Raw genomic sequence first — 27,898 nt, forward strand, 5'->3', positions numbered from 1 at the left:
GCCCGCACAGCTCTCCCAGCAGGAACAACAGCACCGCCTCTCCCACAGCCCGGCCTGTCCCTGCCCCGCCCCTGCCCCCTTAAGGCGCCAGGCTCCGCCCACTGCCGCAGCGCGCCGCTCCCGGAAGTGCCACGTGTACGTAGTGCGCCTGCGCGCGTCGCCCGGTAGTTCCGGTGTGGGGCTGTTCCTCCCCTCCTTCCCCGAGCTGGGCCGGGCGCCGCCAGACGGGCGGCACTGCTGAACCGAGCTGAACCGAGCTGAGCCGAGCCCAGCCTAGCCTGCCGCCATGGCCCAGCCCGCCAGGCCCCCCGCTGGCTACCCCAGCCAGAACGGCGCCGGCCAACAGCCCTATAGCAACGGTGAGTGCGGCGCTGGGCCGCCCCGGTGGCGGTAGAGGGCCGTGGGGCCTGGCCGTGGGGAGGGGGCCTAGTGGGGGTGACCCCTGCCCCGCGGTGCTTCCCCCGGCCGTGGGCCGCCCTGTGCCCGTCCTCCCTGGTGCTGCGGGTGTAGCGGGCAGGCCTCGGCCCGCGGCGCGGGGGAGGGGGCCGGTGCCCGCGGGCAGAGCGGCGGGGAGGACGGGGGAGGACGGGTTCCGGGCCACGGGAGCGGGGGAGCCGGCGGGCGCTCCTGGTGCGTTAGCTTCTCGGCTCGCTGAGTTACAGCCCGGAGGAGCAGGCGGCCCCGGGGACGGGTCTGTGTCCGGGTCTGGCGGCGGCCTCACCGCACCCCGGGCAGCCGGCGTCCCGAGGGGCAGCGCAGCTGAATTAGGGGGGAAGAAAAGGGAAAAAAAGCGGGTGGCAGTGACTGATTTCTTCTGTCACCCCCGCGGGAGCGTCACCCGGTCCGTGCGAGGGTGCGGGTGGGAGCGCTGGCTGCGGGGCGGCGGCGGCTGCTCCCCCGTTGGGAAATAAAAGGTGCTGGGGGTCGCTGTGGTGGGAATCGTGGCGAGCTGCTGGCCGGAGCCTGGCCTGCCCCGAGTCACGCTGAGAAAAATGCAGCGCTGTTTATCAACCAAAATAAGTCTTCATTCTAGTCTTGTTTCATGAGAAAGGTATCCCTGAGTATATTTTTCTAGTGTGTCTTGGCTTATAAATTGATAAAAATGCCTTTCAGAAAAGCCATATTTGTGCCAAGTAGGGACAACGCACCGGGCGTCACTTCGTATCCCCGCGGTGACACAGCCAGAGCGGTCTGAGCCTCTGACCCTTTGGAACGGAGCTGTACATGTGGCACCGCTGTTATCACGGGGGGGGGGGGGGGCGCCTGAGCTCAGGCTGCAGCAGCCGGAGGGTTTTATCTTGTCATTCATGTAAAACTGATATTATCTGGTTCTGTGTGCTACAGTCTGGGAAAGCCTTGATGACTTTTTTCCCCCTTCAAAATATATATATATTTTTTTAAAAGCAAGTTATTGAAGGTCAAACTGAGCAACTTACTAGCCAGCCTTTTCAGCTAGGAAGAAAGAAATACAAGGCAAGCCTTGTCTCTGTATCTGTTTTCTCTGCGTGTGTAGAAATCTGTGCTGTTGGAAGTATTTCCTGATTTCACGTATACAGACAGCATCCTCTGTACTTGTTCCTTAATTATACACTTCTGTGTTTCAGTAGTTGTGCTGCATCATAAGCAATTCAGTTATAATGAGATCTTTTGATTTTTCTGCTTTATGCATGAGTAATGAAATGGTTTGACTTGTCTTCCCCCTCCTACTTCACAGCATGCTTATTACTTTTCCTCAAAGTCATCTGCAAAATGGCATTTTACAAACAACTGTATAGTTGCTTATAGGGTCAAGAAAGCGGGAAGCATATGAGTACAGTCTGAAGAGAGAGTCTCTATTCTGGAGAGCTTATGGTCTAAGCAGAGAATGTACAAAGACGACGTTAGCTAATGGAGTAATCAAGTGGGATGATTTACAGACTGGCATCGCTTTATGTTTGCTGATTTCCCTGTAGTCGGATTAAGCACGTAATGGCAGTTCTAGGGAGGCAGTTGGAGGAAGAGGAATGTCGGGCTACCCGGCTGTCAGGTGTATAAAAAATAAAGAACTGAAATTTAGAGTTACGCAAATACAAGGTAATAAAATTAAACAGTTGCTATGGTATGTTAAAGATAAAGTTTGGGTTGCTGGCCTTTTGAATAAATTAGATTATTCAAGCATAGACTGTTCTTAGCATTGTTTAAAATATATGTTGAACAGGTGCTGTGATCTTTGACCTTTACAGTAAAACCAAAGCTTTTTAAAACAGTCTAGAGCATACTGAGAGCACTGTTGTGATACTTACAGTGATAAGAAACCAAGCTGTCAACAGAATAACAAATTGTTATATAGCTGTCAGCTCTTCCTCCCAACTTGTTGCTTGCTTTACTGTTTACAGGTAACTCCACAAGCTCCTACGTCTGTGAAGGCAGTAAATTGTCACAGCAGCACCGTGTGCTGACCGGGAAGTTGTTTAGCACAGAGCATCGGGTTGCTTAGCAACAACCTTCCTCTACTTCATTTGTTTTTTTCTTTTAGTATTCTGTATTCATTTAACTGCAGGTTACTAATTTGCTTTCCAGTTAATAGTGCAAACGAGAAGGAGAACAATTCTTTTAGAACTGTTTTGCTCTCCTCGTGTGACCTTAGCGTGGCACTTTGAGGTCATGAGATGCTTTAGGAGCTGTTGGGTTTGGTCAGCTCTCTGTGTGCTTGGAGACCAGGGGGTCACAGTCAGCTGAAGTGGGTGCTGGGGGTGACCGATCCCATGGCAGTTGGGTTGGGAGGCAGCTCTTCACTGTGTTTATCCTTGCATCTCCTGCAGGTTGGAGAGGTGGTGTCTGGTGAAAGTGATGTACTAAATTCTGCACAGTGGAGAACAGAACTTGAACCCTAGCCTCCTGTGCTAATATTTTGACCCCTCATTTTAGAAAACCATCAGGCAGCCTTCATATATATTCCACTGCCATTCCTGAGCTCTTACAAATGTTAAATAACCTTGTGTTGCTGTAGAGGTGTCTTTTGCTGTGAAGTAGGTGGCCTTTCTTGTATTACTTATTTCTGCTCTGAGTGGTGGTTGGTTTGCAGCCGTGCAGGTGGTCTAGCTCTTCAGTCTATGCTGAATTCCTTCTTCGTTCCTGGCTTTGCAGAACAGTGCAGGAAACCAGCAGCAACATATAGGGAAAGCTGGAGAGCCTATATATGCTCTCTGATAGGCCTTGGTACAGGTCAGGTCAAGATGGGTACCTGGCAGCAGCAAAACAGCAAGTTCTGAGAAGTCTTTATGGACTGTGAAGCCCTTTGGAAAGGGTCTGCACCCCTCAGTGCTGTGCCTTTAGTTTTGTTGGCAGCTTTACGCAGGCTTGTTGTGAAAACATGAACTGCACGTAGGATATTGAGACTTTTCGTTGTGCTTCTGACTTGAAAAATAAAAATTGCAATTTGGAATGTTGTGCTATGGTGAAGTAATTTTTTTTTTTTATTATTAAAGTAAAGCCCCATAGAAAATACCAGGTTAGTCAATTTTGGATTTCACGTCACTTCCATTGCTTTATCCTCAAACTTATCCCTGAAGCAGGGAAAACTGCGTAAGAGAGCAATCCAAGCACTGCGATTCCTGCCTGGGCCATGCAGTCATGCTCTAAAGTGAATAATCGAGTTATGAAATTAATTTATATTTGTTCTGTATTTTTTTGTACAACTTACAGTAATGTTGTTATATCAGTGTACGTGCTGATGCAGTCAGGAGACTTGGAATCACATAAGAATTCTTCATCGTTCTTAGAGTTAGCAAGTTTAATTTACAATGGATTTTGTAAATCAGTTGTTAGAAACCCATCTGATACACTGCAGAGTAATTTTCAAAGGTGAGTCATAATTGTTAGCATTTTCATGTTTGCAAGCTTTTTGTTTAGACACACTGATTTTAGAGAATTATTAATTACTAAGATTTATGAGCAGCATTTTAAGGAGAGTAGAGTATAACTGGATTTCCTAATTGGATGATAAGTAGCATATTGAGATTAGTGGGTGGAGAATAATATGGTATGCACTTTTTATGCACAAATAACAGAGGCAGTGAGGATGAGGTCACTGGCAGTGTAGTAATGCCACGGATATGTACAATATTCAGTGAAGTAACAGCTGTCTGTGAACCGTAGCCTAAGGCTTTCTGGGGAATGATGAGCTGAATCAGTGGTGCAGGATTTGCCCTAACTATTTCAATGTGTTCTGTGTTTAGCTTAATTTATTGTCAGAAATGCTCATGTTCAAAGTTATTCGAACTTGGAAATGTGAACTTCCTCACCTTTTGAATTTAACTAAGATGTTTCAATAGGAAACCAGCCATCTTTGGTTTAATGTTAAATGAAATTCTGTGATTTCATTCTGGTGGCAGCTATTTCCAGGACTTGTATGGTAAATATATGTCTGCTCTCCAAGCCAATCTCTCTGATAATTTTTTGAAAATTTAAGTGTTGAATCCTTCAGGGGTTTCTGGTCTGGAAAATTAAGTGCTTTCGTTTATCTAGGTTCAAAAAAAATTGTCCAAATCTTGACTAATTCTGTAAATCTGGAAAATAGTACAGGGTTGAAAAGAAAAGAATCTTAACTCTAAACCATGAAGAGGATCTTTTCTGCTTTCAGATGATTAACTGTGTATGTGGAATGTCTCCAGTATTCAAACTGTGTGTTTAGGGGGGTTTGGGAGCCACAATGCAACAGTCTAAAATAAACGATACAACATTGGAAAGTGTTTTAGTAATTTTTAAGGAGTTGTGGCTGGCTGCGGCATGCATTATCTAGTGTATTCCGCTCAGAAGGATTTCACTTGAAAATTTATAGTCTCCCTTCAGAATGTCCATTTTGTGGCAAAGGTATGAACAACCTGTAGTAGTAGCTTTCTTGATGGAGCTCTTACGCACTGGAATTCTCATAGTATTCTGTCTCTCTGTGTTCCCGTGTAAAGCAGAAACCTGACGATGCTCTTGCCAGCGTTGTTTACTGTTTGGAGAGTTATTAACCTTTTTTCAATTTTTTTTCTTCAAAATAGTAAAACTTAGTTCAGCTATACCAACCAACCAACACATAAAAAGCGCCATTAACCTATGAAGTTTTATTTTCCTGATTGGTGAATTATTTTACGATAAAATTACCCGTCATTCCACATTTGTGACCAGTTGGCCCCTCACACGAGCGGTATGTGTATGAATAGTTCTCTTACTAAAATTAACTGCAGAAACTTTCATAGCTTAACCCTGTCAGTTCAGAAATAGCATGGTGACCTAGGCTGAGACTGGCTCTTCGTGTCTTTGCCGTAAGCTAAAGTTTAAGTTGGTGTCAATTGTGAAGTGAAACCCAGTTATTATGTAATGGATGCTTCCGCTTTCGGTTTGCTTGCTTGTACGACTGCCAGCTGTGTGGGAGAGCGCTCCTCTTTGGTCGGCTTGCTTTTGGGTGTTTCTGAAATAGTATCGTGTGTGAATTTTAGTCCAGGAGGATGGATTGCGTTCAGGCACTGCAATGCTTAGTGGTTGCGAGGCTACTGTAAAACAAAACAAAGATCTAAGTGTTGATAGCAAAATACTACCAAATTCATGTCCCCTGCAGCAGTACTTCTGTCACACCTGATTGTTTAAAAAAATAAAACTGCTTGGAGACTAGTAAAATCCTAAGGAAAGGGTTTTCCAGGAACATCTCTTATTTTCAGAAGTGATACCCAACACTGACTTTCTAAAGGGTTTATTGCTTGTGTTTTTTTTTCTTCCAGGTCCTGTTCAAAATCAGCTGATGCACTCATCAGATGGCCAGGGATTTAGCCCTTTGGTTCCAGGATCGTATTCGCATCAGACGCCGGCGAAGGTTCCTCCACATCAGTCTTCTGGACAGTATAACTATAGTGGCTCTCAGAATGTTTCTCAATTAAACAATTATCAAGGACCTGGGCAGACTCTCAATAGACCACCAGTGGCACCTTTCTCTGGGTCACCAGTACAACAGACAGGTTCTGTTCCACAAGTGCTGCTGCCCACATTGCAAAACTCAGCTGCTATATCATCTGCTGGTGGCTTTCCTCCTGGAGCTAGCCCGCCAGTGCTTTCAAACTGGCAGTACAGCCAGACTCCTGTGAGTCAGCCCCTAGGGTCTCAAACAAGCCATTTGGCTCACGTGGCGGGGACAGGGTCAGCTCAGCCACCGTCATCGTTATCAGGAAACACAAATCCTCCAGGAAGTTATCAATATGCTGCTTCTCCAGGAGGTCCTCCGCTTCAGAACAGCTATATGAAGCCAGGTAATCATAATGCTTTTGATAATTTACCAATGTCCACTTCTCAGTGTCCTTTTAAAAAGACTAGAGAATTGACTCTGCAGTGGCATTTTGCTTGTGGAGCAAGGTTGTCAAAGCAGGTATTTTGAGAAAACGCACATCACAAATACTGGGGTGGCTTCTTTGGATTAGAAGTGGAAGTTCTGTGCGCCGGTCAGGCATTGCAGTTGGCTGAAGCAGGTAACTCCTGAACGGTGTCTCGTCGTTTTGGGAAGCTGTGTGTGGGTAATGCTGTTTCTGTGACCTTCACCGTTCCTTGGGGTGGCTGTTTCAGTCAAGTGAGGACTTGAGGACTTCACAGTTGAAAACTGTAGTCCTGTTTAGTGAGTGTGGTCTTCTGCAGTTTAAAACTTGTCAGCCTTTCTGTTAATCATTTGATTCAGGTAGTTCTCTGAACAGCCTCTGTCAGGTTGATGCAAACAACTTGAGTGCAGCCTGGAAAGAAAACTGAAAAGTGTTCTGTGTCATTGAAATAGAGGCCAGTTCAGTGGAAAGCTTCCTTCCTCCAAACTTGTAATTTTTGCTATCTAATAATAATAGTCAGTCTTTAGAAAGTATTCTGAAAGAGTGAGGCTTCTGTTCCTGCTGCTTCTGTGCTGGTATATGTAGTGGCGAAAAGCTTTTCTAACACTAAGTAGCTCTATTATGCAACTTGTGATTATTACGGACACAAAGTGAATACTCCAGTTTCTCTTTGCCAAAGCGCTGCTTGTTCTTATAGAGGTTTTTCTAACTGAGCATGCAAATAGGAGTTATGTACAAAAGCATTTTAAATATTAAAGCAAATATTTTTTCTTGTGAAATCCTTTTAGCCTCACTAGAGATTTTTCTTGATGCTAATTTTTTGTTATATGCCTGACTAATTTTCTTATGATGTTCAAACTGTCTGAAGCTCACAGAATTTATGAAACTATTTCTGGCAGTTTATTGGAATAAACAATTAGTACTTTGGAGTTAGTGAGGAAAATGCTGAGAAATCTTGGAAAGTGGCATATGAAATGAGAGTGAGTGTCTGGAATAGGAGAATTCTTATATCCATTCAATGGTGAATCCTCCTGAGCAATTTCCCTGGTAGTTTTTGGTAGAACAGTGATGGCTTTTAAAATGAATTTAGCTCATTTGGTGATCACGCTCATTCTTAGAACAAAGGTCTGCCAGCTCCTGGCCTGCATGGACAACTTTGGACAGATACAGAATCTCTTCCAAGTTCTGTGATAGTATTGCCTGCATATAGCAATTAATTAGCTTTGCTGTATCAAATGCTAAGTGAACAAACAGATAACTTCACTGGATGTGATTATTTTTTTCTTCTTCCCCCCCTTTCTTTTTCCCCACTCCTCCCTTAAATGTGACCATACCGTGCAGGCTCATGAAGTTGCGTATTTTGTGTGGTGGGGAATTCGTCAGTCTACTTTTGCGTATGGCTTACAGGCTTCTGTGCCACGGTGATACTGGACAATTTGGCTTTATCTCTTGAAAGGCTAACTTTTACATTAAAATACATTAGTGTCTTCTAGAGTTAAAGGGCAGTTATGCTGGCCCCTGGAATAATAGGCAACAAAGGGGTGAAAGTGCTTTTAGGTTTGGCATTATTGGGTTTCTAAATGTCTTGGCTTGAGAAAGTTGTAGAATTTTAAAACAGAGGCAATTAAAAACTTTCCTGTGACTTTTAACATGGAGGGTTAAACGTTTCAGAGCAAAACACCTTGCACTTGCACGGCAAGTTCATTCAAACTGCACACTGTTGATGCTTTCCCAAGTGATATATTTGCCCCAAGTAATTTTACTAGCTATAGAATATGTACATTGCTGTTCTGCATCAGATTATTGAAGTGGAAGATGAGCATTCTGTCAGAAGGAATCTGTTTAAACTCTTACTAGTTCATTATTCCCTAATATAGGGATGTACTATAACTTTATAATATAGTCCAGACTTAGTAATTGAAGTTGGGATGGTTTCTGTACCTCTTGAAATTCTCACCAACAATAGCAACAAAAAGCTGAAAGAGATCGTGGACAATAGCTGCAGGAACCCGGTATGAGAAGAGCATGACAGGAACAATCTGAAGTTGTAAAACCTTCTGCATGCCTGTTAGGATTTATGTATTTATTTTATTTATTATATATTATATATTTATGTATATGCTGTTTATCATTTGAATAAGAGGAATATTTAGAGTTCAGTCTGTGTTGTGACTTTTTCAGCTGGGTTAAACTCCTCCTAACTAATCTCTTTACAGGATCTGCACCTCCACCAGTGACTCAGCCTTTAACTCCGCTCCACCCCCCTGCAAGACCGCCTTTAGGACCTCCGCCAGTTGGTGGTCCACCTTTAATTAGGCCACCAACACTGGGAGCAGGACCACCTAATACACAGTCTCTGCTAAATTCAGCTGCAAATCGAGAAAGTAAGAAATAATTTGCTCTTTTTGTTGAATTTGAACATTGTAACTTGGTCTAATGTACAGCCTTTAAAGTTGACTACACTGTTCTATTAGATACTCAAATGGTAAAACTGATACTAATACAGTGTAATTTTATCTGAAAGGAGCAGGTAAGGACCTGGAAGGATGTAAAATATTTCTTGTTGACAGTTGTTAATAAAATAAAAATAATTAACATTTCAAAATAGATTTCTAAGTGCTGTTTAGTGTGTCTGCGTCTCCCATAGTTGCCATCTCTTTCTTTTTATTTTTTATTTTTAATGTTCTAAAATCATACTGAAATTCTGATTTTTCTGCATCCCTGGCTGCTGTGGAGGATATAATCTGTGTATAACTTCCTGTATCGTTTTATTCTGCAGGGAGAGCTAAAATGTGAACCCTGCAATTCCATCCCTGTTTACGTAGCTGTACCTTATTCTTCCCTTCTGTGTAAAATCACTGAAGTGTGTGTCTTGGATTTGTTCATTTTCTGAAGGTAGTTACTAGAGGCTGTTAAGTGTCAGCTGTTGAAAACAGATATCTGACTTTCTCTGTCTCCTGTGGGCCCTGCACAAATATGCCATTGTTTAAGAACTCATCAGGGCTCCGTATCAAACGGACCTGCAGTTGTATTGCATTTACTGCCCATGCTAGATGGGGCCCTGTGGTAGTCAGCAGTTTTATTTTTATATAGATAGTTTGTTCTGTCAAAGCTGTTGGCTCCTTGCACGTTCAGATTGACAGTTTCTTGTACGTGGTAGCTGTGTGAGTACAAGAATAGTATATTCAGATTTAGCTTACTTCTGAACATATGAAATGCATTAGAAAGTGCTTTTGCTAAGAAAGTCTTTTCCTCATAATGAAGAGAAACATTTCTAGGGCCCTGGAGAGAGAGAAATGTTTAGTCTGTGAAGTAGGTTCACTGCTACATACTAGCAAGATTCAGCATAAGTTCCTTTCCCTGGGTCATCTTTGAAGATTTTAATGACAATAAAAAGTAAATTGAGTACCTACTTTTCCTTAGCAATAGATCATTGGGTTTGTATATTTAGACATAGTTAGCTTACAAAAAGCTATCCTTTGGGAGCACTCTCTCAATTTCAAGTTTTTTCTTATCGCAACTGGAATTTATATCTTGACTGGTATGTGACCATATCGGAACTGTTGGTATGTGGTGAGCAGTACTGGACTAAGGGAATTTGGTGTTTTCCTGAATTATCAGTGGAAAAAGTTCTTCAGGGAGCTCAGTGCCTAAATTCCAGGGTACTCTGAAAACCACGGCTAGCCTACAGACACTTCCTCTGATGAGGAGGGAGCGGCCCCTGATGCTTTGCTGCATATTAGCTTGGAAGTTATGGCAAATACCTAATCTAAAGTAATCTTAAAAGGTCATTCAGCCCGAAGTGTAGGGAGTTTTGTTTTCCTTGAAAAAAGATTGTGTGGTTTTATGAATGTCCTTTGTTGAGGTTGTGTCAGCAAGGGAAGCGTGTGTGAGAAAGAGGCCAAGATGTATGTTTAATTCAGTTTCATCCTGGGATAGAAACAAAGTAGATCCAAACAATGCTAATCTTAATATTCATCCAGCAAGTAGGATTTCTTTGCAGTTACCTCATTACAACTTCTTAGTAACTTGTGAAAATTTTTACTGGGACTGTCTTTCTTAACAGGCGATGCTACATCTGCTGCCAGCGATGGGTCTGTGGTCCAAAACAGCTATGATGCAATAGAAGGGGGTGGCCTCATGGGTAAGGATTTGGAATTAAAAATGTTTACTATTACACAACTTTTTTTTAAAAGCCTGGGAAAGATAGAAGTTTAGGCATTTGTGTACAAACATATACACTCGGTTTGATGTCTGTCTTGAAGCTAAATATGAAATTTGAAGCATTGACAATTAGCATGTCTTTGCTTGTAAGTATGGTCAAGCAGTTAAGAGCACTTTGCAAAACTGAGAGCAGTTGTCAGTTGTTTACACCTAGAAACTGAACAACAACAAAAAGCCTTCCTGCTGTAGTAATGCATTGAGCAAGCTGCAGTTCTCTGGCAATTAATTTTAAGTATTTGTCTACTCTGCCTCTAGCAACTCCACATCCTTCTCCTGCACCCCCGAATCTTAAGATGAATAGAAGTGTTGGGTATTCCTACCCTACCTTACCTCCAGGCTACCAAAATACTTCTCCACCCGGAGCACCAGGAATGCAGGCATCTGCTTTGCAATATCCAGATGGATCAAAACATTTCCACCAGGTAAAGATAATCTGGATTTTATCTCGTTATGACCCGTGGTACGTGTGGGTGAAGAAAAGTGACGATTGGTGTGTGTTTGCATCTCTGGGGTGCTGCTTCTGTGGTTCACTGGTGAGCCATTTGTTCAAGACAGTAGACATAGTCCAAAATGAATGCTTTTGCCTTGATGCCAGATAGGAAAAGCTGTGTGCCAGCTCTTTCTGAAGTGTTCTGTACTCAAATCTGTTCAGAATATTTCTCTTAAAACTTTCAGCTGCTTTTGGCATGTTTGTCTTCCCTATTGTTAGCTGAAGTACTTGGGTTTTCTTCTGAACTTTCAAAGCAAACTGAGCAATGCTTTTGCCACCTGAGCTTCTGTATTTCAAGAGCTTTGTAGCAAATGTATGCTATTTTTTACCTCTATTATGTTACAAGCCGAAGTCTGAGTTTGTTACAAGTATTATTTCTAAATATATCACTGTAATGCAATGACAGCTAATACACAAACAAAATTAAAAAATTGAAAGGGAAATATGTTTGCTTTTTAAATGAACTATGGGCTTCATCCAAATAATTGGTGTTAATTTCTGAAATTTTATTTGACTGTAGCCTGCCCTAGGCACTAATCACTTAACTGCATCTATGGCTGGCCTGAGTCTACAGCAAGAAGGATTAAGACCTGTGAATCTTCTTCAAGAAAGAAATATTCTTCCTACGACCCTCTTGAAGGCTCCTGTCCCAAATTTGCATGAAGACATCCAGAAGCTCAACTGTAATCCTGAGTAAGACTATCAATTTGCTATAATCCATCAAAATAAACAGAAGTATACATTCATACTTGTAACTCTTCACAAAATATTTCCTTAATTTTGTGAGTAGTAAACATTGAAGACAGGCTTCACTATATTACGATAAAGGCGGTAAGTGGTTCAAACTTTGAAGTGAGGAAAATGATCTGTAGAAAGTATGAGGAGAAATATGTTGCTTGCAAGGCAGCTATAGATAGGTACAATACAAAAACTTTATAGCTTGCAGTGAGTATGATAGAGAAAAGACATAAAATAGGAGTTAACTCACTTGAGTGAGGTGCCAAAAAAAGATTGTGAATGCAGAAACATGAGTGACCTCTGTATTGAAAGTAACCATTTAAAACAATGGAGTAAATGGAATGTCAAACAAGGGGCTGGCAGCTGGTTATGCAAGTCATCTCTCTGAGGAGACCAACCATGCTGTGTATAACCAGGTACACCTGCTTTGCAAGTCTTTTATGACAGATAAAGGAAATAACAGCATCTTTGTGAAGTTGGTCATGCAAACAAGCTGGGCTGGATTTGCAAAAGTACTGTGCACATCTGCACTTTGTGGAAACCATGGAGTTCTGAAGTCCCTGAAATGACTGTGGGGTTGTTTATAGTTATTTTTGTGTAGTTTTAAGACCACTTTTTAAACTTTGCTGGTTCAGATTTGTATATAGGGCTACCTCAAATTAGTATTCCAAAATAACAGTTAGTATACAAAGATTTGGTGCAATTTTGAACACTGCTAGGCTTAACTTTGACTTGAGTGACTAAAATGACACTCAGTCTGTGTAAAGAGCATGTGTGTAAAATAAGAACTCCAAATATGTACTGTGGGTCAAGCTCAGACTAAACCAGAATGATTTGACAGAGTTGGTGAAGATCCTTTATCTGGAAATGGAAATTCACCATCACCAGCTCTAGAACAATATAAAAGATGCTCTGTACTACTGAAATCATCATTTCATTATCTGAAAGCCTCTGAAAATAACCCTTTGTCCTCCATGTAGGTTGTTCCGCTGTACCCTGACTAACATTCCTCAAACTCAGGCCTTATTGAATAAAGCCAAACTTCCTTTGGGGCTCCTGCTTCATCCTTTCAAAGACTTATCGGTATGACAAATGTTCAAAACTTTAAACGCTGAATTATCAACTATGCCTTTACTAGAATCCAGAGCTGGACAATGAATTATAAAAAGGGCAAGTCTGTTGACTAATCTTGGCCCAGAAAAATTCCACTGGTAACTGACATTTCCCTGTTCCATACAGATCATTGTAATTTTTCTGAAATTTTTCTCCCTGCCATTTTTAAACTGTGAACCCTCACTTCTTAATAAACAAAAAACCTCCCAAACCTCAAAAAAACAGAAGCCTAGAGGCAGCACAGCACCTGGACTGTGACAGAAAGCAACACATCTAAATTCCAGTATTGCTTAGCTAGCTTCATCTTGTCACATATCTCTACAACTGGTAGTTACTGATTTCCTACACCAAACCTAGTACTAATTCTCTTAAGAATTAACACAGTTAAAGGGGTTTGGATGTCCTCAGATAGCCAGGAGACTTTGTGAATTTAGCAGTACCTCTTTTAAGCACTGCTATTTTTCACAATTTAAGTAATTTTTTTCAAAGATGTGGGGTTTTTTCTGATTTTTTGATCTGTATTGGTTTTAAACCATCAATGTAAAATTCAAGACTTTAGAGGCCAAGTTTGACTCTTAACCAAATTGTTTAGAGCTCAGTTCTGACCAGTCTTATTAAGGAATTGTAGGGAAGCTGCAAGGATGCAGAAATACTTCTTCCTTCAACAAGTACGCTTTGACTAGCTAACCAGGAAGCACAGGGTAAATAATGTTGGTATTGTAGATCAATAGCTGTAGTGTGGTGATGCTTTAAAACAGGAAGCTTTTCTTTTCCAGCAATTGCCAGTGGTCACCTCAAGTACTATTGTGAGATGCCGTTCCTGTCGGACATACATTAACCCTTTTGTCAGCTTTCTAGACCAAAGGAGATGGAAATGCAATTTGTGCTATAGAGTGAATGATGGTAGGTTTTAAATGTGCTTATGGCTTTGAACTGTTAAGGTTAACCTTTCCCACCTTGGCCTTTGAGACTGTAATACTGTTGGCCATATCGGTACTAGGGCTTGTCATTGGTCGTGCTGGGGCTGTGAGACATGAGAAATGTTTCCCATGGGCAAAGACAGTGGCGTCACTAATGAAGTACAGTAGCACTGACATGGTCTCCCAATGTACCCAGGCAGGTGACAAAGTAGCTGCCCTACCTAGTGTAGTTCTCCAACAGGCGCAAAAAAGTTGATGTATTTGTTTTAAAATGCACCACAGCTAATACTAGTGTGAAGTAATAACATATAAATTTATCTGCATAGTTCCTGAAGAATTCATGTATAATCCTGTGACAAGAGTTTATGGAGAGCCTCATAAAAGACCTGAAGTCCAGAATGCAACTATCGAGTTTATGGCTCCATCTGAATACATGGTAAGGCTTTATTTACTCTTAGTTTTTCCTCTCCCTTTGTTTTATTTCCGGAGGGAAGTTGGAAAAAGCCTTGTTACAAAAGATGCTTTCCAGTTCAAGGAGTATATCTGAGACCTCTTGGGAAGAACTTCAGATATTTCTTAATTTCTAAACATTTATGATGTCAAAGTTCTATATTTAGAACATCTAGGTGTTTGTAGGTCTTCTGGAAGAAAACTATAATTCTAGAATTACGCAGTAAGAGACAAATGCATTTAGGACTAGCTATCATCTGTGTGCTGGTTTAATAGAGTTTAAATTTGCAGTGGAATGAATAAACTCAATGTAATAAATGTAATTTTGAAAACTAAAGGTAATCTTTTTTTTTTTTTTTGCTCAGCTACGTCCACCTCAGCCACCTGTGTACCTCTTTGTGTTTGATGTCTCTCATAATGCAATAGAGACAGGATACTTGAATACAGTCTGCCAGACCTTGTTAGACAATCTTGACTTGTAAGTACCTTTTTCTTATAATTTTCTATTTTCATTACTCTTACGAAACTTGCGATAGACTTCAACATACTACTTCCTGTCAAGAAATTTCCTAGTGTTCGCTAGCAATGGCCAATGTTGTATTAAAATGTAGCAGAGCGCTGGAGTCTTTTTCCCATCACAGCTGCACTAGTACAAAAAGGTAACTTTGAGGCTTGTTTCTCAGTCTGGCTCTTTTCTATTTGCTTCACCAATCCCCAAAAGGAATAAACATCATGTTTATGATGTCTTTTGACCTGTATTTTTTAAAAAGTGAAATTTAGGTAAGTATTTGCTGAAAGGAATGCATACATCTAATGAACTTGTCATAAAATACATGCTATTTGAACTTAGATAAATACTGCTTGGTATTTTGCAGCTTGTTTCTTCCTTTTCTGCCGTTTCTTATTACCCTCCTAAAAAAAATCTTGAATGTCTGCTGGGTGACTCTACTATGAGCTCCTTTTTTGGGGTATTTTTTTTTTCTCCAAAATGACTTAGTCAAGCTGTTGCAGTGTAGCTGGTAAGCTAACTACTGGGTAACAACCTTGGACAGGTGCAGTGGATGTTAAAAAAAATAAAAAGTCCTGCAGAAATGAAATTTCATCTTGCTGAACACCATATGTCTCATTTTTAGGCTTCCTGGGAACACTAGAACAAAAATAGGCTTCATAACATTTGACAGCACAATCCATTTCTACAGTCTTCAGGAAGGTCTCTCTCAACCTCAGATGCTTATAGTTTCAGATATTGAAGGTATGCAGATACAACTTTTGTGATTCATATCTATTAATGACTGCTGGGTTTGACAGCCTTTTAAACAAATCTGTCTGGTGGGAGTTCTAGATCAGATCATTAGTCTCTGTAGTAATGGCTTTAAAGTAGCATATGTCTGCATTCGTTTATGAAGCCTCTGATGTCTGTGCAATGCTGTGGCTGTTCATGACTTAAAACATGACAACAGCCCACCTAGCCTTTAGTTTACTTTGTACAATTATCTAGGTTTCTCTTGTGATGCCAAATATTGATGGTTGGTAAATTGCTATAGATTCTGTGGTGACTGATGCTTAATGCTTGTTCTTCTGCCTTTAGTTTCAAGTCTCCTTTCACTGTATGTCATGGGGTAGGGCAGAATGAACACTAGAAAATCTTTGCTATGCGTTTTTGCTTAAGTCTTGATTACTCTTCAACCCTGTTGATTGCTACTCTAACGTGGCATTCTAGCCACAGGTATGCTTATGAGAAAAAAAGAAATCCACGTAGCTATGTTTGAATGGTTTTACACACTGATACTGTATTCTTTTTTCAATAGTTATAATGGTTGGCAAATACAATTGGGAGGACTTTGTGTTTTTAAAAAATAACTTAAACATATTTTTTTTCTTCCAGATGTATTTATACCAATGCCAGAAAACTTATTAGTAAATTTAAATGAAAATAAAGAGGTAAGAACTACCTTAAATAACTAGTGGCATTCACATAGTTTGAGATATGCTTGATAATTTCTGGATTACTTAATGCTCTTTAACGCCTACAGTTTAAATGCCAAATTTGAGGTGGAAAAAAGAGGTCTTTTAATTTTATGTATGTGACTGTAAACATTTGCCAACCTGAAACAAGACAATACTTGACTTTTACTAGGGCTTTTCCTACCTTAATAGTAGAAGTGTTAATACATGTTTGTGTGTGTTCTGCAATCAGCTCTATAAAGAAGAAAACTCAGAAGACTCTTAGTATTAATATTTGTCTTTTCTCAATTGTAGCTGATTCAAGATCTGTTGAGGACCTTGCCACAGATGTTTACCAAGTCCCTGGAAACTCAGAGTGCTCTGGGGCCTGCGTTACAGGCTGCCTTTAAACTGATGTCCCCCACGGGAGGTAGAATCTCTGTCTTCCAGACACAGCTTCCATCTGTGGGAATGGGAGCACTAAAGTCACGAGAGGAGCCAAACCAAAGAGCAACTGCAAAGGTCAGAAAAGCAAAAAGGCTGAGAGAACTGACTACCCTGTTCTGTACGTGTAGGTGGTTCTGGAATTGCCTGTTCTGGGTTAACCTCATGGTTCTCTTGTTGAGTTAACCTTCCTTTGCTAAAGTAGTAGAAGGATTTCTTTCCTTCAAAGACAAAACAAAACAAAAAAACACAAAACAAAGCAAAACAAAAAACCCCAAGCACTATAAACCCAGATTAATGACATGATTTTTTTTTTTTTTAAGTATCAGTGTAATGAGTGATGGAGAATCAATTATTAGTGTCCCTGAAAACAGGCAATATATGTGTTAATCTGTTTGAATTTCCTTTGTGTTTTGTAATACTCCATTGTATTAACAGGACATACATCTGACACCATCAACTGATTTTTACAAGAAGTTAGCCTTGGACTGCTCAGGGCAACAAGTTGCAGTGGATTTATTTCTTCTTAGTGGACAGTATTCTGACTTGGCTTCTCTAGGTAAGTCGTATTAAGCTGTTTTGGGACATGTAGCTCTTGTACTTTTGGCAAACACATAGAATCTACAATCACATTTAGTATATGAACCTGGTTTGAATGTATCTAGCATGTCAAGATGCAAATTCATCCTTGCTGAGCAGTGACAGTGAATAGAATGAACCTTTCAGTCTTTTCTGATTTAACCCAGCTGTTTTCATATTCTCCCTTAGTGAGTCAGGATTCTTGTGATCCTGGTATAAGTGGCTGAAATACTTTCCTTTTATGCCTTTCTTTTTATGCATCAGTGTAAACACCTTTAGAGTAAGCTTCATTAGCATTTTAACTACTTTTTCTCTATTTAACCAAACTTTCAAGTGACAAAGTACCTGTAATTTCAGGCCAATGGAAAATTATTACATACGTACTCAAACATATAGGTGTGTTACATTTATGTCTCTGCATGCAGGTCTCTAACTGTGTAACAGAACTATTTGCAGGTGTAAACAGTTTAATAATTAAAGGAAATATTGCATTCAACTGGTATATTTAAAGACCACAGCAGCAACTGTCTGCAGTCTGCCAGTATCTGTTGGTTTTGTTTCAGGTTGTATATCAAGGTATTCTGCAGGTAGTGTCTACTACTACCAGTCTTACCATCATAAACACAACCCTGTCCAGGTGGAGAAATTGCAAAAGGAACTGAAACGGTATTTAACTAGAAAGATTGGGTTTGAGGCTGTCATGAGGATAAGATGCACCAAAGGTTTGAACACAGGTTTTCTTGTTTGTTTTTTGGGGAGGGTGAGGGGGAAGCAGGTGTTTGCTGTCATTTGGAAATGTTTTGATTGCTATTTTGGCTGTTATGTAAGCTTAAATGGTTAAAAGACATAGATTAGAAAAGTAAAATTCAGTACCAGGAATCAGACTGTTTATTAAAGGCTGTATTTGCAGTATCATTACTGGCATCCAAATTCCATTTTCTAATGTTTAAAGCTGGAAATTTTGTTGGACTGCTATTTCAGCAAGGGACTGTTTTTATAGTCTAGAGACGTACTACTATTCTGCCCTGATTTCATTTCCAAATCCCTTGTTTCTGCTAGGCTTTGTGGATTCTATGGATTAGTTGTCTGTTTGGTATATTTACCTTTCCTGAAGATACTTTATTTCATTGAGAAGGATCTTAACATTCTGATACAGAGCCACCTAACAGTGATGGCAGATGTTTGAATGGTGTCTGTACTTCATGACTATAAAATTGATTCGATCCAATGCCTGTCTTGTAGGTCTTTCCATTCATACTTTCCATGGGAACTTCTTCGTACGATCTACAGACTTGTTGTCACTACCCAATGTAAACCCAGATGCAGGATATGCTGTGCAAATGTCAGTAGAAGAGAGTCTTACTGATATGCAAGTTGTTTCTTTTCAGTCAGCTCTCCTGTACACATCCAGCAAAGGTAAGGTACACAGGTAGTGTTAGCTGCATTAACAGCACAGTATTCAGATGGGTCTTTTTGTGCCCATTTATAAGCTTCAGTTCAGTTGCAGTAACTTGCACAAACTATTTTATCTAATATCAAGATTACAGCTGTGATGTGTTGTTTCTTCCAGATCAAGAAGTTTCTTGGGAAACTTAGTTCTGGTCTGAAAATAAGTAGACTTAACCCAGAAACTGAGAACTAGCAGTTTTTAAAAGCTACTGGAAATGACCTGATTCACCACTTGTATGATAAATTAGATCAAATCTTGATTATTTTTTTTGCTACTGACTAAGGGCCATTTCTTGTATTGTTTCATAAAAGCTATGTTTGGAGACTACGGTTTTCTTTTCTGACAGGTGAAAGACGAATTCGTGTCCACACTATGTGCTTACCTGTTGTCACAACGCTGAATGATGTCTACCTAGGGGCAGATGTACAAGCCATCACTGGGCTGTTAGCCAATATGGGTAAGCATGATAAGAGCTTGTTTGGATATGTATGGATGATATCCCAAAAGCTTTGAGCAGTAATCATCTAGGAAGTAACATTAGAAGAAAAGACTCTCTCTTTCTAAGAGTGCTTTCTAAGTTGCAAGTCTAAAAGGTTTGTGGTTTGTTTTGTTTTTTTGTTTTTTGTTTTTTTTTTTAATTCTTGGCTCAAGTAAAGTATCAGTGTAGCTGAAAGTAGTCACCTGGACTTAGTCTTAGTCTGATGTATCATCATGGGCTGCAGTTTTTTTTCTGAATCACTTGTCTTGACTTCCTCTCTAGTGTAGTAAAAGCTTATTAAGAGGCATGGAAGTGTATGTTAAAATGAGAAAAGTTAACATATGTGACTGTATTCCTACCAAGGGTGGAAAAGCCTCTTATTTGAGCTTTGTACTCTCGTTTTAGCTGTGGACCGATCAGTTTCTGCTACCTTGAGTGATGCTCGGGATGCCTTGGTCAATGCAGTGATAGATTCTTTATCTGCTTACCGTTCATCAGTCCTAAGCATTCAACAACCTGGTCTCATGGCCCCCTACTCACTACGGCTCTTTCCGCTCTATGTACTGGCACTCTTAAAACAGGTAAGAGTTGAAAGGAAGCTGTGCAAGAGGATGATTGTCTGTTTGGCATGTCAACCTGAAGTAAAAGGACATTTCTTTGTACCAAAACACATCTATCTTCTTTTAGTATTTTTGTAGGATCCAAAATTCAGAAGTTGCTTGATATAGATTGTTTAATAAAACCAGCCTTCCTGCAATTTGCCATTAGAGTTTTGAGATATTTTACAGATCTGAGAACGGTGCTTCTTGCACAGATGAAGTTCTCTCAAGATAACAATTCCATTTCTCTGCACCCCAGAATTTGATGACTTGAAAGGTCAATGTAGAACAAAACCTATTTAATTGTTTCTCAGACCTGGGTAGATAACATACTATTTTACACATGGTGAATATGTGTTTTTATCTTGGAGTCTGTTATGTTATGAAAAATGGATGGATTTGGTGAATTTTATGGAGCCAATGTATCAGGGTAATGGATGAGCCTTCTGCTCTTGCCTGCAGAGGAGAGCAGTAGAGGGTGGAGAAGATGTCTAAAGAATATCACTATGGAGAACAATCTCGTTGAGAAGCAGGAGTTTAGAAGTGTGTATAAAAACAAAAGTATAAATGTTTTAAACAAGGGAATAGGAAAATAGTAAAGACACTGACTAGTCTAGATAATGTGGCAGGGTACTGGTAGAGTGTTTTTTCAGGAATCTAATTTTTGTGCATTTCTGGAAATGTAGATCCACACAGCAGTTCAGTGTGGATTAAAAGAGAGCGCTAGCTGGCAGGCAGAGAGGTAGTTGGCTGGCTGTTCTTGCAAAAGGTTTAAAGCATTTCACAATATTTGCCTAATGTAAGTATTTTTTGATTGTATTTCCCTGAACTGATAGTAGAAGTCATTTTAAGTGTTGGACAAGCTGGCTTTCTTTTCTAGAAACCTTTTCATAAGGAATTAACCAGCATGTTGCTACTAGCATGTTGAGCTTTTTCACGCAGAAGACTTTATAAGCATTTGACCCAGTCAAGTGGGAGGAGCAAGCCCTTGTTTCAGTTATAGCTGGTTTATTTGTCCCAACAAGCCAGGACTATATCTTTATTGTAAATCCAGAATTACCTAAGATTCTGTACATTGAAGCCAACCATAAACTGCTCCACTATTTGTTATTTTAAATTTCATTGCATAACATTTTTGATGTGTATGTCAGAAGAGATATATTTCAAGATGCTTTCATCTCAGCTGTAGTGCTCACTAGAAGGGATTGATGGTGCAAGGTAGTGTTTAATTCTGGAACCCAGAAATGGGAATAAGGAGACTTGTATGATTTATATGTGAAATGCTGAAGAGACCTATGGAGAAGTAAAATAGCAGTGGTAAAATACCATACCATGAGAAAACACTTAAATCTTAGAGATGAGCCATAAGTAAGTTAGAAATAAACAATAGATGGTGTGCTAAATTCAGCTTATCTCACTTTGCTTTAACGGTCAAATTAAATGCCTGATCGTTTGCAGAAAGCATTTCAAACTGGGACGAACGCACGTTTAGATGAACGCATTTTTACCATGTGTCAAGTGAAAAACCAGCCTCTTGTTTACCTCATGCTGATGACACATCCCAGTCTGTACAGAGTTGATAATCTCACAGATGAGGTGAGTATTTGCATTGCTACATGGTCTGTTTGATCCCAAAGATTTGTATGATGTGAAAATAAATTTGTGTTAACAAAATCTCAGAAGTTTTCCACATTAAAGCTGCGTAGCTAAAATTTACTGTTTCATATTTTCCCATTTGTGGCATTTATGCATTTGTTATTTGGGACTGGATCGATGAATTCTGGAGAGAAGTTGTGCTCTGGCTGTGAATGGATGGGGAAGGTTTTTTCTAACTTATTTCACTTTTTGCCTTGTGTCATTATCTCGCACTGTCACATGTATGTAAAGACAGCATATCATATGTTTTAACTTTTTGTCCCTCTGGTCCTTTATTTTTAAGTGTCAAAATAGTTCTTTGACCAGTGAGAGAATGTTTATGTAAGAGCCTGAATAATTTTAGAAATCACATCTCTTGTACACAACAAATGTGATATTCCAGTTCTAGAACCAATTAACTAAGATTAAATTGATGACGTACGCCCTCTCTAAATAAAATATTAAGAGATTTATTAGTAAATCATGCATGTGAAGTATGACTTGAACTCAACTGAGGAAAAGGGTCCAGCTTCAGTATTCAGTGTAGTATGTCCTATTCTTATTTAACCTTCTGTTCTTGTGCCTGTTTCAACGCATGAAGATGTGAAACACTGTTTTTCTTTTTGCTTTTTCCTTTAGGGGGCTCTTAACATAAATGATAGAACTATACCTCAGCCACCCATTCTCCAGCTGTCAGTGGAGAAGTTGAGTAGGGATGGTGCTTACCTTATGGATGCTGGCTCTGTAAGTTGTGTGGTGGTGGTGATTTTAAAAAGCATCCAAATTTACTTGATGCATTATTTCTGAGAATTCAAAATACGTAGGAGACCGTTGAGATGTGGTTTTGCGTTGGATTAATGTTGGTTTTGCTGGGTATCTTTCAGGTAATGTTTCTGTGGATTGGGAAGAACTGTGGGCAGAGCTTTATCAGCCAAGTCCTTGGGGTACCAAATTACGGCTCAATACCGCAGAATATGGTACGTGCTGCTTGCTTTGCTCTACACCAGTCATACAGTGCCAGAATATCATTTTCACGAGAACTAAACCAGCACTATTGAAATATTAGCCCTCTAGTTATTATTCACTATAAATCCAGATTCAGGGAAAGAAATAATTTATATTGCCTCCCTTGGAGTTTCTCCAGGCTAAAATTATATAAATCTTCCCTTGAAAGCACAGTAAGAAGAGGCTGGCAGTGATTTCAGCTTCTCAGAACTGTGGGAGCAGACTGAGAATACTTGGGAATAGTAAGGGCAGTAGGTTAGTGTGAAATCCTTTGGCTTCTGCAATAAAACAGGTATCAATCACAGCTCAGTCATCATCGTTCTGTTGGCAATTGCTGATACCAGTTTAGTGCATTTGACTGTTTCAAGACCTTTCAAAGGAGACTAAAACACATCATGAAACCTATCTGTCTGGGTTTCCTTTATACCTGATTAGGATAGAGCTGGGCTATTTTAAGTGTTCCTTTTACTTTTTTGGTTTTTTGTGGGTTTTTTTCTGAAAAATATCATGTATGTGTATTAATGACACACTTTGCCTCTTAGACGCATCTCCCAGAACTTGAAACAGCAGAATCCGTCAGAACAATAGCTTTCATTTCTTGGCTGAGAGAACAGAGACCTTTCTTTCCTATACTGTATATAATAAAGTAAGTGTTTTTTTAAGTCTTTGTGCTTCTTTAAGGAACTCTTAACAATACATATTCGGATATCGTATACTGAACTTTCTTAATGGAAGTTTTAACAATGGTGCATGCTGTGCTTAACACATTTGACAACAGATATGACTTGTTATGAGTTGTCTCCAATTAGAATTTTGATGGACTAAAAAAGACTTAAATGTCACAGAACAACCTGCAGTTAATGGCAGATTAATGAAGTAAACGCTGATAAGTGTACTTGTTGGAATTAATCACAAGGGCTATTTGAGATCCTCTTTTTATGTGTTCTTAAGCTCTTGAAATGTCTTGCCACTTGACCTGTAACTTTGTTAATGCATTGCACTGTAGATCTTGGTGAATATTTATTTCACTCAAACACTTATATTTTCATTTTTAAGGGATGACAGTCCATTGAAATCAAGTTTTCTGCAAAATATGATTGAAGACAGAACAGAATCAGCCTTATCATACTATGAATTCCTCCTTCATATACAGCAGCAAGTAAATAAATGAAACACTAGCCTTTGGCTCACTTCTTTAAGGAAAGATTTTGCAGTAAAGAACAATTGTGCTTGTAATATCTTCATTAAATCTGTGGCCTGAGGCAGTTGATGAGAAGTTCTCACTGTGATTTCAACAAACTAAAGCAAATAAAGGACCACATCCAAGAATCAAATGTGCAACTACATAATATTGTACCTTAAAAAAATCAAACTATTGGAACTGGTTGAGCACCTTTAATTTGCTGCAAATCATGTTTTTACTGTAAGTAGTTGCAGCATGAAGTACATTTACAAAGGCAATACTGAAAAGGTGAAATACATTTTGTAAAATAAAGAGTTCTTTGTTGTTCAAAATGTATATTTCTGTAACTCTTTGCATTTTTTTTTTTTTTTGCTGCTAGATATAAAACCTCACAATACTGATCATGATTTGCAGGGAAATTCTTTCTAAGTGCATCCAGTGATTACAGACAGAGCATCTCAATGTTCAACTTAATGCTTAAAGTAGCAATGAAACAACTGTTCATTGTGAAACGAACAAATACTTTATGAAGCGTAGAATCCAGTGCTTGGATTGGATTATGGCTAATAGGACTAAAGGTAAGCTTAACCTGGACAAGATGGCTGAATTTGTTAAAGCTTTTAATAAGTCAGTATTCTAACTAAAAAGTAGACTGGGGAGGAGTAGGCCCTGAGAGACACATTTTAAAAAGTCAGTGGCTGAGTCAGCAGTAAAAGTAGACTTAGGTAGATAACAAGCTTTGTTTTTCTTCAGTAAAAGGAATAGTTTTAATTTCAGTTTGTGAATGGTGTGGGAGGGGAAGGGCAAGGAAGGTTATCTTAGATTTTTTGGTTTACGTTTAGTAGGCTTTTGGCTCTTGTTTACATTAACTGAATGTTAGGCCCCTAAAATCTGGTGTGTTTCTGAAGTGAGTTTGTATGGTGGCACTTCAAACCCCTCCTGTTTTGAGACGACATTGAATATTCTGACGTTAAAATTGGAAAAAGACATTATTTTTCCAAAGACAAAAATATTATATTGTGTTTGAAGATTTTGCTTATGGTTTGAGACATGCCTGAAGTTTTTTTTTTTACTGCAGCTATGTAATGAGCCTAGGTCCAAAGCCAGCGTGCACCAAATAAAAGCTTTAAATATACTCTCACATCCCTGCCAGAGCTACAGATGGAAGTTGACATTGAACTTGAAGTGAAAATTTATATACAAAAATCATGTTATAAAAGTGCATTGATAGTTCTTCTGTTTTGGAGGTTAAGCTATCTTTGATAGCTAGCAACGTAAAGAGAGTTTAAGTTACTGTATCCCTATGCCCATGGAAGTGTTTCATATGGAAAAATCTTGGTTTGCTTTTTTGTTTAGTAATGGTAAACATCTTGCAAAACCTACTTTCTGGGGCAAGTAACTTCAATAGGTAAAACACTTTGAAGTGGTCAAACAAGTACTGTGATTAGGCTAGTTAACTTAGATTTTTGTGATACAAATGTCAAAGGACATCATAGGGTGATCATTTGCTACCATTTCAAGCTGTAGCTGCACGATTGTCAGGAGTTGCCTTACTTCAGGGGAGGACTTTCTTTGAGGAAATTGTTCTTGTCACTTGAGGACAAGAAGCTAAAGTTCAGAACAATATCTAACATAGCATGAAAAGACTATTATGGAACCAATTTAAGCTTCCCTGTCTGCTGTCTCTGTAGCAAACAGGAGTATATTTACTTGAACAGCTTTTCAGAGAATTGCACAGTTTCTAGTCATAGTGAAAACGTTTTTTTTGACAGTCTGATTTTTTTTTTTCTGGGGAAAAGGGGTCTCTTCATTTAAACCATAAATGGAAGCTATGCAGTTGCATAGGTTACGACTTAAAACTTGTGTTTTGGGTATATTATCACTCAGATGTTGAAAATCATCCTTGCATCTAACAGCCCACCCAAAGTCTGTTTCTTACTATGACTGTATTTTGCTATTATCTCTTTTTTAAAAAAAAACAAACACCAACATAAATGTTGGAGATGGCTTCATTGCTTTATGTACACTAGACTAATGGCTAAAGATGTCAGTCTTTGTGGCAGTTAGCAACTTTGAATTGCAGTCCCTAAGTTTTACAGAGCAAAACATTATAAACAATCAGATGAACCTTCTCGGAGTTCTCTTCAACTTGGAAGAAATTCTGTGTTGAACTTTGTTAGTTTATCCCCTCACAGTGGGAATGGCCTGCTGGTTCACCTTGTGTTGCCATAAGGGCAGTACAGTACAGATGAACACACAAACTACCTATGATGTGTCATTTTTACCTGCCATTGAAAAATGAGGACACTGAAGATGAACTGCAAAAATAGGCAAGAGTGGCTCTGGTACTTAGATCTCAGCACGACAACTCTACCACTGCAAATGTATTCTATTTTTCTAGATGAAGACTTTTTTTTAAACTATTTCTGTATTTGACACATTAGTGTTCAGCCAACATTGTTACCATCCATTTTACTTTGCTTTCATTATCGTTTTTAATTTAATATATTTGAGTCTAAGTCCACATAGACTGTGTTGCAATAACTAGAATGATTCACTTTTATTTAGAATTAATTTCTTAACAGAATTTAATCAAAGATGCAGAATGGTTGTTAAGGGACCATTAAATGTGATTTTAAGGTTCTGTTTACTATTATGGATGTAATCCTTATAGTAAATTTAATTTTGTAAAGTAGTGTATAATATTGTAATATTAAATCTTTGTTTTCTGAACTCAAAACATTTGATCTTCAGTATGAAGTTATAAATCTTCCCCCTTCTGAATTTGAGACAGGATTTACTTGTCCTCCTTTTTACAGTTTGTAATTTTCACTGTTTTATTCCTGTAAAAAGTCATTTGTAACACATGCAAATGCTTATTTTATCTGTGCTAATTTATCAGATTTGGCTACTCAATAAAACTCATTGAAAGAACTCATGCAAGTCCATCAGTCCTTTCTTATAAATAAAAATAGAATAATGTATTTGATCAATCGAGACAAATACCATGCACCAACAAGGGATAAATTCTACTTTTTTGATAAAACATAATATTTAGGTGATACAAACTGAGTTCCAGGTGACTCAAACTCTTCTTCTGTCACTGGCATTTTTTTTGTCCCCCCAGAGCATCTGTCAGTGAGCATTGCTATTCAGTCCTACCTTGGGGTCTGTTCTTCCAGTAAGGGGTGCTGTACCCCACTGTTGGTACCCTGCCATCTGGCTGGAAGTTGGTCTCCAGAGCCAGCTGATATTGATGGTTGGAATTTAGCCTTCAGCAGTGTTCCCAAGATGGTGATCAATTTTATTGTAGGTAATCCTGTATCTTCATTTAACATCCTATTCTTTCAACACCTTTTTGTAAAACTCATTCCATCTTATGCTTGCCAGTTTTTTTATGAGCTGTCACCACTGCTGCTTCTGGTTTCATCATACATAAGTTAATGCATGAGCTCAGTACTTTGACCTCTGTGTTTAACAGTTTTTTGAATACAGAATTCAATCATTCTCTAAATCACTTAGTATTGTAGAAATATTAATTGGACTTGTCGGCTTTTCCCCAATACACATAACAATCTGTCCTGCTGCTGCTGAATTTCACCACTCCAGCTGTGGCTTGGCGTTCAACAGGCAGCCTTCCCAGCGCTGGTCTTTGGAACTCCCAAGTACAGGATCTTGAAGCAGAGTCCTGCTTCTAATTGAAGTGTCTGTGAGTTAAGGAGTTTGAGTCGTTCAGTGCCAAGGATGTTGAAGGTAATTAGTTTGAAGTACTGATGGAAAGTATCTATGTCACTGTCTTCATTTGGTTTGGCTTTCAGGTACTTTTGCTACATGTGTTACCTATGTGAATGTTCAACTAAGAGAAGAATACTGTGGCCCGGTTTTGTCTTTTTTTTTTTTGTCACACAAGTAGAGATGTGATGGACTTTTTATTGTACGTAAATATTAATGTTATACCAACTGTATCTTGCTAGAAGGAACTGAAGACATACTCTGTTACAGTAATTCTGGAATCCTTGAGAAGTCCTTGTTGCCTTGTGTTTGTCCTCAGTGTGCATAGTCAATCCCTTCAGCTGCTTACTGTATTACCAGCCATGCAGTGATGCTATATGGATATGTCCACAGGGATATGATGGAGAAGCTGAGCTGTGCTGCCCGGCGGTCCCCTGGAAGGCGTTTCTTTACCTTGTGTATCCCTTCTATGTACATGTGAAGATGTGTATTTGATGGCACCCCAATAAACAGCATATTCTCCTCCCTCAGTTGGAGGGTGCCAATGACAAATTAATTTCCTAAATTCACCCACTCAAAGCTTTTCCA

The 27,898-nt window shown here is 39.4% G+C and overlaps 1 protein-coding gene across 3 annotated transcripts; it reads left to right on the top strand.

The window, feature by feature from the left end:
* The first annotated feature begins 152 nt into the window (after positions 1–152).
* On the top strand, positions 153–27,179 carry SEC24A (SEC24 homolog A, COPII coat complex component). Of its 3 annotated transcripts, none has more exons than XR_008579224.1 (24): positions 164–359; positions 5,745–6,266; positions 8,543–8,710; positions 10,393–10,470; positions 10,806–10,972; positions 11,561–11,733; positions 12,759–12,861; positions 13,668–13,794; positions 14,138–14,247; positions 14,627–14,739; positions 15,395–15,513; positions 16,147–16,202; positions 16,521–16,727; positions 17,088–17,208; positions 17,792–17,950; positions 18,471–18,644; positions 19,025–19,135; positions 19,562–19,737; positions 21,214–21,351; positions 22,030–22,134; positions 22,275–22,367; positions 22,938–23,041; positions 23,452–24,156; positions 26,706–27,179. XR_008579224.1 is itself a non-coding variant. In XM_054841411.1 (23 exons), exons 1-23 carry the CDS (start codon positions 287–289, stop codon positions 23,564–23,566), a joined length of 3,312 nt encoding a protein of 1,103 aa, XP_054697386.1. In that variant the 5' UTR covers positions 153–286; the 3' UTR covers positions 23,567–26,516. The 3 variants fall into 3 exon arrangements, 1 of the variants encoding a protein (XP_054697386.1); XR_008579223.1 differs by lacking the exon at positions 26,706–27,179 and having other exon boundaries at positions 23,452–23,866; positions 23,958–26,516; XM_054841411.1 differs by lacking the exon at positions 26,706–27,179 and having other exon boundaries at positions 153–359; positions 23,452–26,516.
* The last annotated feature ends 719 nt before the right edge of the window (positions 27,180–27,898 follow it).

Source organism: Grus americana, chromosome 14 (genome assembly GCF_028858705.1).
Source record: "Grus americana isolate bGruAme1 chromosome 14, bGruAme1.mat, whole genome shotgun sequence".
Classification (NCBI taxonomy): Eukaryota; Metazoa; Chordata; class Aves; order Gruiformes; family Gruidae; genus Grus; species Grus americana.

Bases quoted from the DNA above. Each gene is read 5' to 3' on its own strand.
- SEC24A (XM_054841411.1), top strand. From the start codon at position 287: ATGGCCCAGCCCGCCAGGCCCCCCGCTGGCTACCCCAGCCAGAACGGC. The intron at 16,728-17,087 runs GTCAGAAAAGCA...TTGTATTAACAG, and splicing joins ACCAAAGAGCAACTGCAAAG to GACATACATCTGACACCATC. The intron at 19,136-19,561 runs GTAAGCATGATA...CTCTCGTTTTAG, and splicing joins TGGGCTGTTAGCCAATATGG to CTGTGGACCGATCAGTTTCT.